We start from the raw sequence: 10824 nt of genomic DNA on the forward strand, positions 1-10824 counted from the left end.
GCCATCAGGAACTGCCCTGGGGCCTCAATATCTAGCAACTGGCACTCCTTGCAGAGGGAATGAAGGTCACATCATAGGCCAAGGGCTTGTGACTGCCTGGAACTTGGTTCACCCCAGCCCAAAGCCTTAGTGTTGACCATGCTTAGCGTGGGGCAAGCTCTGTGACCATGGGGGTTCCTAGGAGACAGAGCACAGCTGCCCCAGTCTCCATTTTCGTAAAGACATCTGGGCCAGGTGCATTTTGATAGAGGGTATTAGTGGCACAGACACTTCTGCAGTGTGCTCTCACAAGAGTCCCATGAGGTGAGCAGTGTCCCATCATATAACACATAGGAAACTGCTGTGGAGACAAGTACCTTGCCCCAGACTCCCTCAGAGTAAGTGGCTGTTCCTGTACTCAGACTGCTTTGCTGTGACTGCGAACATAGAAGAGTCCTCAGAGGAATGAGCACACGTGGCCACATTATCAAAACTTTTTCAAAGTCATTTTTTCCTTCCTCTAGTGTAAGACATCTATCGTGAAAAACAAAACAAAACAAAAAAAACGGTAGAAAATAATCGCAACACCAGAAATCTACACTCATTGCCATTGGAAGCAAGGAGTTCAGTGAACACTGAACTTGATACAAACTTACACATCAGCCGGGGGTGCATCCTGAGATGCACCCAGCGCCCAGGCAGTGAGATGGGCAGGAGCCTGCTCTGAGAATCTGGAAAGCCAACACACTTCCCATTCCTCCCCCTCATCCCACGTTGCTAGGGATTGAGGGCCTTCCATGAGCTCTCTAGCTTCGTCTCATCCTCCAGGAGCCCTCATGCTTATGAATTCATCTGATCATTGGTACCTCTGTTCTCCCACTAAACTCAAAGCCTTGGGCATCTTCTAGTCCTGTTCTGTTCGCCCCTCCAGTACTGTGACCTAGGGTCAGCTGCTTCCTCCGAACCATTCCATTTTAGTGGTCCATTAATCTCGATTAGGAGGATAGGTTTTAGAATCAGACTGATGCATACAGATTCTCAGCTTCCCTAAGCCTATTTCCTCAGCTGTGGGGGGCCACTGTGACAACTGGAAAACAGCGTACCGAACGCTGAGCAGGCACCTGCCTTGGTAAATGTAGACTCTGATCACATCACTAGCCCCCTTTGGGGCTTCACTGGCTCCCCACACATACATAACAGGATGAGGTCTGGGCCCTTAGCCAGGTGCCCAGTTCTGGTGGGTAAAGACCAGCCCCTGCCATCCTAGGCCTTCCCATAGCTGCCTCTAGCCCACATGGTCCGCCTGGTGCTACTGAAGCATGTCTGGCTCCAGGTAGGAAGGCTGCTGCTTTGTGCCCCCAGGTCCTCGCCTTTCAAAATGTGTCTGATCTCACTAATGATCACCAGGCACAAACTGGTCATTGGTTCCTCACCAGAGATTGTCCCCGTTATCCCATTTCTTCTGGTCTGGGGAGGGGCAGACCAGAGGGGAGAAGACTCCCATTTCCAGACATTTCAGCATTACCTAGTGGATGATCAACACTGTAATCCACCAGGTACTGTTAAAGCTAATGGTCACCATGGAGATGAGCCACTGGTCAGTGCCTGACATTCTTGCTCCTATTTACTGGAGTAGCTGGGGCAGGGTGGGTAGGAAGAACACACTGGGACTCCGCTTCCAGCGGGAAAGGATTTCTCGAAAGTTTGGACTCGCGCAAAGCGCCGCGGGTGCCCTCTGCCTCCAGACACGCTGTTGGAGGAAGGTCTCCGCCAGGCCAGAGTGTGCGGCAGGGCACTGGGTGCCGGTCCGCTCCGTGCAGCTCCCCGAGGACACGCGCTACGCGAGAGGGAGCCCTGGCCTGGGTCTCTTCTGTCTTTTGGGCGTCAGCAGCTTTTGTCTCCGAAGCAGGGAGCGCCAGGGCTGCCCTGGCTCCGGCGCCCTCTCCCGGGTGGGGGTCTGCACGCGCCCTCCCGGCCCGCTCTGTGCAGGGGCGCCCTCCTCTCTCCCCGCCCCCGCCCTGGACCCGCCCCCGCGCCTGTGTCACGGCGGGGCCGGGGGCGGGGAGCTGCCGGGCGGGACATCCGGCCACGGTCCCTCGCCGCGCCCGCCCGCTGCTTGCTGCCCGCTCCCGCGCCGCAGCCCGGGAGCCGGCCACCCCTCGCGCGCGCCGGGGCCTCCCGCGGGCGCCCCCCCTTCCTCCGGGCCCTCCCTGCGCTGCGGGCCCAAGCCCTCGGCTCCCGCCCCCAGCCCGAGCCCGCCTCCCAGGCAGCCCTCGGGTCGGCCGGGCCGGCGCAGGCCCCCACCCCGGGAGCACCATGTTCCCCCGCCCGCTGACCCCGCTGGCGGCCCCAAATGGCGCCGAGCCCCTGGGCCGGGCGCTGAGGCGGGCCCCACTGGGCAGGGCTCGGGCCGGGCTTGGGGGGCCGCCCCTGCTGCTGCCGTCCATGCTGATGTTCGCGGTGATCGTGGCCTCCAGCGGGCTGCTGCTCATGATCGAGCGGGGCATCCTGGCCGAAATGAAGCCCCTTCCCCTGCACCCCCCCAATCGCGAGGGCGCGGCCTGGCGCCCGGCCCTCTCCAGGCCCGCGGGGCTGTCCCTGGAGGCCGGGGACTCGGACTTGCAGGTGAGGCAGGACGTCCGGAACCGCACTTTGCGGGCGGTGTGCGGACAGCCAGGCATGCCCCGGGACCCTTGGGACTTGCCAGTGGGGCAGCGGCGCACCCTACTGCGCCACATCCTTGTGAGTGACCGCTACCGCTTCCTCTACTGCTACGTCCCCAAGGTGGCCTGCTCTAACTGGAAGCGGGTGCTGAAGGTACTGGCAGGCGTCCTGGACAGCGTGGACGTCCGCCTCAAGATGGACCACCGCAACGACCTGGTGTTCTTGGCCGACCTGCGGCCCGAGGAAATTCGCTACCGCCTACAGCACTACTTCAAGTTTCTGTTTGTGCGGGACCCCTTGGAACGCCTTCTCTCTGCCTACCGTAACAAGTTTGGCGAAATCCGAGAGTACCAGCAGCGCTATGGGGCCGAGATCGTGAGGCGGTACAGAGCGGGCGCGGGGCCCAGCCCTGCAGGGGACGATGTCACCTTCCCTGAGTTCCTGAGATACCTGGTGGACGAGGACCCTGAGCGGATGAATGAGCACTGGATGCCCGTGTACCACTTGTGCCAGCCTTGCGCGGTGCACTACGACTTTGTAGGCTCCTATGAGAGGCTGGAGGCTGATGCAAACCAGGTGCTGGAGTGGGTGCGGGCGCCACCCCATGTCCGATTCCCGGCTCGCCAGGCCTGGTACCGGCCTGCCAGTCCTGAAAGCCTGCATTACCACCTGTGCAGTGCCCCACGGGCTCTCCTGCAGGACGTGCTTCCTAAGTATATCCTAGACTTCTCCCTCTTTGCCTACCCACTGCCTAATGTCACCAGGGAAGCCTGTCATCAATGACTATGGTATAGGCCAGCAGCTGTTGGGGACTGGTTTTGATAATGTCAGCTGCCTGCCATTCAGAAAACCCTAGCTCCAGAGGCTTTGGGCCTTTCCAGATGCCTAGATGGCAAGGACTGGCATCAGGAGTTCCTTGTCCAGGGCGGGTGCCCGCTGTGGCTCAGAGGACGGGGTTGGACAAGATGCCTGTTGCTCCCCACTGAGGGAATTTCTTAAGGGCCACACGACCCTGCTTGCCCTGGCACGGCTGGATGCCAGCTTGCCAGTGAGTAACAGATCTCTTCCAAAGACGAGCTCCAGGCCCCCAGGGCTGCAGAAATTGTGCCGTCCATTTGGTCCACCTTAACCTGTGGCCAAACCTAGAGGTGACACCAGTCAGGAGAATGACCAGAGCCAGGGGCCTGTGGCTCTGATCACCCATTCACCCACTTGATGCTCCTCAGGGCTGGAGTTAGCAGTCGTGCCTTTTAAATGACTTTTGTGCCTTTCTGCTTCAGACTCAATTTCCTACACTTTCCAGGTTCTTTCCATTTTTTCCAAGGAAAGGAAAACTCAGGGCACTGGCCTGGCCCTGCGCAAGTCCAAAGACCTGGGTGCCCACCCTTTTGCGGGGAAGGGGGCTCTGGGCACCTCCTCCCTTCTCCCACGGTTGTAACTGGCTGGTGTATCTGGCTGCCACTTTTCTGACTCATTTATTTAAAATTTGTACTTTTTGATAGAACCCTTGTGAAGGCTTTGTTTTCCAGATTGCTGAATTTTTAATAAAGCTGTTTTGTATACAAAGCCAGCGTCTGTAATTCTCCCTCTGAGCTCCGGTGTATCTAAAATTTCTCCGTAATGCCTGTCTTCTCAGGTCAGAAGACGGAACTTGAGGTAGAGAGGGTGAGACCCAGTGTAAGTCACTCGGGCCATTTCTATACGAGGGAGCCTTTGACAGCTTCCCATGGACCACACAAACTCAGCTTCAGGGATGGCCCCAAAGGACAGGCCCCATTAGGAATGACCCCATGTCTAGAGCACACCTACATAGATTATTCCCTGAAGAAGAGGGTGAGTATGAGACATTGGCTTCTCCTCCTCTTAGACAGGAATACTTTTTTTTTTTTTTTAATGTTTGTTTATTTTTGAGAGAGAGGGAAAGGCTGACTGCAAGCAGGGGAGGGGCAGAGAGAGAGGGAGACAGAATCCAAAGCAGGCTCCAGGCTCTGAGCTGTCAGCACAGAGCAGGATGTGGGCCTCGAACCCACGAACTGTGAGTTCATGACCTGAGCTGAAGTCGGTTGCTTAACCCACTGAGCCACTCAGGCGCCCCAGGAATAATTTTTGACTGAGGAGGCCTGAGATGAAAAAGGGGATTGTGGTATGAGCCAGGGGGAGTTATTCTTGGCATTGAGAATTACAAAGAAGGCAAAGAGGTTGAGTGAGGGGCAGGGTCTTGCTAACTTGGGTCCAGAGGAAGTTGTGGGCAATGTGGGAGGAATGCAATCTGAGCAGCAGAGGAGAGGCCTTAGGGTGACCTGTTCCCCAATGCTGTCCAGAGATCCCAGGACCACCAGGGGATGGAGAATAGGAGGCTGGGCCCACCATGCCCACGGGAGAGATGCAATGCCAGAGCTGGTCCTTCCTTGTTAGTCCTATTACCTATACCCCCAGCGGGAACTGCTGTACTTCAGGAACCGAGCCAGTGGTGAGAGGTGGTGCCAGAGGGAGGGAGGGAAGGAGGGAGGTGGGAAGGCCCCCCTTGCAGACAGCACTTACACCTAGCCATGCTACTGGCCTGACTTCAGAAGAGAAATCAGGGGAGGGTAAGTCTATGGACACTCATGGGTCTCTGCCATGACTCACCAGGAGGACTTTACTTGATTCCTGGTCGGGGACAGATGCCCCTCTTCAAGATACCCTTGATTCTGGGACTTCACCGTGGATAGCACATGCTCACGCTGTTGTAACTGCCCAGTGACTTATCAGTCTTCCCCACTGAGAATGTGATCCTGTGAATTTGAGACCATGTCTGTCTCTTTTATGTGACATTCCCAGCACCTACCCCAGGGGGCTGGCATGCAGACGGCCAGGCAAAACCAAGGTGTGCATCTTGCTGCAGAACAGAGAGAGAGAGCACTGTGTCTGGAGTCATCCCAACCGATCAAGTTCCAGCCCTGGTCCCCCAGCTGCCAGACCATCTCTCTGAGCCTCCACGTGCTCCACTAATCATAGGAATAGCTGTGTCCATCTTATGCAGAGTCCTGTGAGGATGAAGACAAAGTGAGGAAAAGGGCCCATCTCAGCACCTGACTCAGTGGAGTATTTCATATCTTTGAAATGCTAGTTGCTAACACCTGGTATCTCAGAGCCCTGTGGAGACAGGTGAGAAGCCAGGACAGGATGTCCGTCCGGTGCCCCTTTGACCTGTGGGTTCACTTCCCCTGCCAAGGGGTCAGGCCTCCTCTGAGCTTGCAGCCCCTCAGGAGCCCCTCCCCCAAGCTCCCCCTCAGCTACTTCCCCCTTGGCTTGGGTGCTCCAATCTCTGGCAGCCATCAGTCCAGCTCTGAAGGCCCGAAGCTCTGGGGGAAGCTGGGGCAGGGAGGAGAATGCTGGCCCCCCGTTGTGCTTACCTCATTTAAATCTCACCATCTCATCGTGGTCTGATAGCAGAGGTGTTAGCCTGCTGTGCAGACACAGAAACTGGCCCAGAGAGAGTGTCTTACCCAAAGTCCAACCCAGGTCTGTGTGCCTCCCAAATTGCAGGAGAGATTGTTCAGGGGAGGGTGGAGAGAGAAGGGAATAGGAAGGAAGATGGAGCGTGGGTGGGGTTGTATTTGGGGGCATTTGCACACATCCTCCCTCCTCAGTTCTTTCATTTCTTCATTTTTTGGAGAATCCAGTTCAGCCCAGCTGACATTTACCAGTCCCTGCCCCGGAGGAGTGGGGGGCACATGAAGTCCTTGATGTGGTTAGCTGATTGGCTACTCTCCTCCCAGGCAGAAAAGGGTGCCAGGCCACAGAGCATCCTGACAGCCAGAACCAGACACCTGTGGTGTGGCCAGGAAGGTGTAAGGGGGAGAGGGCCTGCTAAGACAAAATGTCCCCTCCCACTGTTTTTCCCTAGAGTCAGCCCTGAGGAACTTAATTTGTCACCTACCCTTCCATTCAGGAAAATGGACTTCTTAAAAGGAGGCGGCAGAGAGTTGTGGGAGGTCCGGGTAGGCCTAGTAGGTGAAGGGTACATGGCAAGCTCTGGGCCACCAGGGGTGGGCCAGGGGCATGCGCAGAACTGGACACCCGGCCCGTGTCTTCTTGCAATCCCTCCTTGTCACTGGGTCTGCCCTCATCCCCACACAAAGCTACTGCCACTGCCTGGCGCCTATGAGGACAAGGGTCCCCTTTCAAACTGGCTCCGACCATATAGTCTCGTTCCCCTGGGCACGGGGATGGGGCTGGCAGTTTAACTTCTCTCACCAGATGAGGGCAACGGACAAAGGAAAGGGGAGGAGCCCAAGGGGGCTGGCCTTCCAGGTCTGGGCCCTGACTCCACTCTCCACTTGGCAGAAACCGGGTCACCTGAATTTCGAAGGTCCTTTTCCCTTCCCTTCCCTCCCCTCCCCTCCCCCCACCCAGGCCCTCCCCCCAGGAGGGTCCCACCACACAGACACTCTGCAGGAGCTGAAACCCCCCCCAACACAGAACCCTCACCTTTTCCAAGGGGTGGGGGGCAAGCCTGCAGGCCCTTCCCAGGGTGAATCTAGTGCTTTTTCTCCTGAACCAGTCCCTAACTGGCTTCAAGCAACAGGAGGGACCTGCCTTCTCTTCCTAAAAGAAAATACAAATAATTAGCAAAGCCTCTCTAAATTGAGAGCACCTGTGCCAGGACACACCAAGCGTGCAACGCTCTCTTCATTCTTAAAAACTATTGTCTTTTTTTTAATGCTAATTTATTTTTGAGAGAGACAGAGCGTGGGTGGGGGAGGGGCAGAGAGCGAGGGAGACACAGAATCCGAAGTAGGTTCCAGGCTCTGAGATGTTAGCACAGAGCCTGACACAGGACTTAAACCCACAAACCGAGAGATCATGACCTGAGCTGAAGTCGGACATTTAACCCACTGAGCCATCCAGGCGCCCCAACACTATCCTCATTCTTATAGCCCAGCAAGGTAAGTAAAATTATTCCTATTTTATGGATGAGGAAACTTTCCCAAAGAGATGGCGGAGTTGGGATTAAACTCTGTAATGTTTGCGCCTCCCAAAGGGAACATGCATCTCCAACTCTCTAGCTCATTGCAAGTGCTGATAAGCACTGTGTTCATTTTCTCGGATTGTTGCACCCTTCATCAACCTTCTTTCCCAACACCCACAAGTGAGCCTCTCCACAGGGCCTCCCTCCAGCTATTATAAAACTCTCCAGATTTGCCCACCCTGAGAATCAGCTTGCTAGTGGTGCCGGACCCAGATCCCGTGTATGCTAGACTTTCAGTTCAGGTCCTCTGAGCAGTAGATGTTAAGATAGACTTAGACAAGCAAGAGATTTATAGGAGAACACAGCTGTGAAGGATAAAGGGGGAAGGAGCAAGAGTCATCAGGAAGAGAGTGGCACCTGTGAAAGGAGAGAGGGAAGGAAGAATTGAATGAGAAGAGCCTCAGATTACAGCGCAGCTCTAGGAAGTCCCCAGCAATGACAGTGGGGAATCCCAGGCGAAGATTGTCTGTTGGAGGAGCCCTCCATCCGGCAGAAAGGGGGGCAGGGAGGTGGGGGCTCAGGCACAGAGGCACTGAGGCTATTCTGACTTAACGAGTATCCGCTTCCCTTCGGTTCTGTGATGACCTTTTCAACAACCAGAAAATGGCTGTTGGTCTTGCAATAGCCTGTAGATGTCAGGGGTGGGGAGGATCCTGAAGGAAAACTCTGCTCCATGACCTTTCCCTGGCTTTATAGCAAGACCACAGCCCTTGCCTTTCATCTGGAAGTTGGAAGACATGGGCCATCACCATGCCCAAATGCCCATACTATAATTTTCAGGGTGTTTTCTCAGCAGTTTACCCACCTCACTGCAGGTTTGGATTATATTTGGTTTGTGTCATCGTCGTTAATTGGGTGGCTATTGATTCTCACCTTCACGTAGCTTCCATCTCACCTAGGCTCACATCCATTCAGCCGAGAACAGACTCACCCGCAGGTTGAGTTTGGATGCTGGAGCCACCCACCTCCCAGAGATTACAGCCTAGGTTTCTTCCCAGTGTGATGATTCAGCTGGACTTAAACTCAAGGGACAGGCTGAGAGGGAAGCGAAGTTGCCCTCAAGGGAGGGTCCAGGGACCCACATGCAGCAGGTCTTCTGTAGCATCCCCCTGCTGAGCTCTTCAGTTTGTCACTGCCTGGTCCTGCACCCAACTGCATAGAGACAAGGAGAATCACAGCATCGGTCCTGATTGTGCCATTGTGAGGAGACAAGAAGGATCAAGTTCAGGCGAGGTCTACCCTGCCCCTCAGGCCTCCAGTAGGAAAGGTGTGCCAGGCTCAGCCTTTGGGTGCAGTTTTATGGGGCAGAAAGATATGAGGGGTTCGGGAGCTGGGGAAGGAGGAAGCTGTTGTGTCACTTGTGCCACTGGCCCAGCAGTGCCCCCAGACCTGCTAGTTGGCCACTGGTAGTGTTTGGAGGTGGAAGGAACCAGATACTCAACCTCCCCACGGAGAGGGAGGTCATCAAGCCTCCACTGGATCATTTCCGTCCTCAGCCGCAGAGAGACTGAGCTGCCCCTGGAACCCCTGCCGGAACCCCAGGGGTAGCAGAGTCCCAAGAGTCCAAGCACTATGGTGAGGGGGGCCATAGGACCAGAGGAGTCCCTGAGAGGTGGGGTTCAGGCTAGCTCCTGAACACGTTGCTGCAAAGGGCCACAGACTTTCTAAAGGAAGGTACTTGAGGTAGGCCCGAGAACAGTGGACATGGCTGGGCAGGAATGGGAAGGATGGGACAGGCTTTCCAGTTGAGTAGTTCTGGGGGTCAGCTGACCCCTGGCAATTCTGGCATGCCTCCCCACCCCACAGTGAGAAGCTATAATAAGCATCTTCCACAGAAGCTGCTAAATGCAGTGGCAGGCCAGTCCCCTGCAAGAGGGGTCTCTTACTGACCAGGTACAAGTGTCCAGTCATAAAAAGAGAGCTGTTCTGAGAGATGAAAGAAAGAGCTGGCCTAACTAAAGCAGTAAAACCAGGAGGGAAGAGCCAGCCCTGGGTAACTTTTAGGGAGGAGTCTTTGATTTTTCTCTCTGAGCCTAGCTGCAGCCTGAACACCCACAGATAACAAGATGAATAAATGGGGGACTGGGGAAGCGATGGGCACAGAGGAAAACTACAAGGAAGGGGACTCATAGTCACATCTTGGACACCTGGTGCTCCCTGTGGCTTTTCTCAGCTACTGACCTGTTAACCCCTCTCTCCTCTGAAGTCTCATGGTTCCAAGTACATACTTCCAGAAAAGTTTTCAACCCATAGTGTTACCCTATAGACTGAGGGTTTCCCAAAGGAAAAGGCCAGGCCTTGTTTCACTTTGTATTTGGTACACAGTAGGTGCTCAATAAAAGTTGAATAGGTGGAAAGTCAGATGAATGGATAGATGAATACACGGATGTGTGTGAATGGAAGGATAGATGGATATATAGATATACAGATGATATATAGAGATAAATAGATGGGTAGATGGATGGATGAATGGACTGACCTAGATGGTGGATTGATGGATGAGTGAGTGCATGGATGGATGGATTGGTGTGGGTGCATGTATGAATGGAAGGACAGATAACTAGGTGGAAAAGTGGATGGATGGATGGATGGATGGATGGATGGATGGATGGATGGATGGAAGGGTAAATGGCAGCAAGGGGAATAGAGGAAAAGGAACTTCAGCATAAAATGAAATCAAGATTCACAATGCACATCTGGCAACTAGCATATTCATTATTTTTTAAAGTTTATTTATTTATTTTGAGAGAAAGATTAAGAGTGTGTGAGCAGGGGAGGGGGGAGAGAGAGAGAGAGAGAGAGAGAGAGAGAATCCCAATCAGGCTTGGTGCTGTCAGCACAGAGCTCCACGTAGGGCTCAATCTCACAAACTGTAAGATCATGACCTGAGCCAAAATCAAGAGTTGGACACTTAAACAACTGAGCCACCCAGGTTCCCCTAGTACATTGCTTCTTAAAAGGAGAAGGAAAGAGAGATGTTCCACTAAGAAGCAATAGCAAAGGTTTGAGAGGTGGAGGAAGCAGCCCAGACAGAGCTGGAATGTCTGCTCAGGCAGAGCAGGAGAAACAGGGTGTCACCTGAACTGACACTAACATAGCCAGATAAGAGAGAGATGTCCTGAAAAGTGGAACCAAGAGGGGCTCCTGGGTGGTTCAGTGGGCTAAGC

General features: G+C 54.6%; 1 protein-coding gene across 1 annotated transcript; it reads left to right on the top strand.

Moving 5' to 3' along the window:
- Window positions 1-2089: 2089 nt before the first annotated feature.
- CHST14 (carbohydrate sulfotransferase 14) lies at window positions 2090-4188 on the top strand. Its single transcript, XM_039232707.1, has one exon. The coding sequence runs from the start codon at window positions 2296-2298 to the stop codon at window positions 3424-3426; it is 1131 nt and encodes a 376-aa protein (XP_039088638.1). The 5' UTR covers window positions 2090-2295; the 3' UTR covers window positions 3427-4188.
- Window positions 4189-10824: the final 6636 nt, after the last annotated feature.

The sequence above is a fragment of the Hyaena hyaena genome, unplaced genomic scaffold, assembly GCF_003009895.1.
Source record: "Hyaena hyaena isolate Hyena2069 unplaced genomic scaffold, ASM300989v1 scaffold_70, whole genome shotgun sequence".
NCBI classification, from domain to species: domain Eukaryota; kingdom Metazoa; phylum Chordata; class Mammalia; order Carnivora; family Hyaenidae; genus Hyaena; species Hyaena hyaena.

Bases quoted from the DNA above. Each gene is read 5' to 3' on its own strand.
- CHST14 (XM_039232707.1), top strand. From the start codon at position 2,296: ATGTTCCCCCGCCCGCTGACCCCGCTGGCGGCCCCAAATGGCGCCGAG.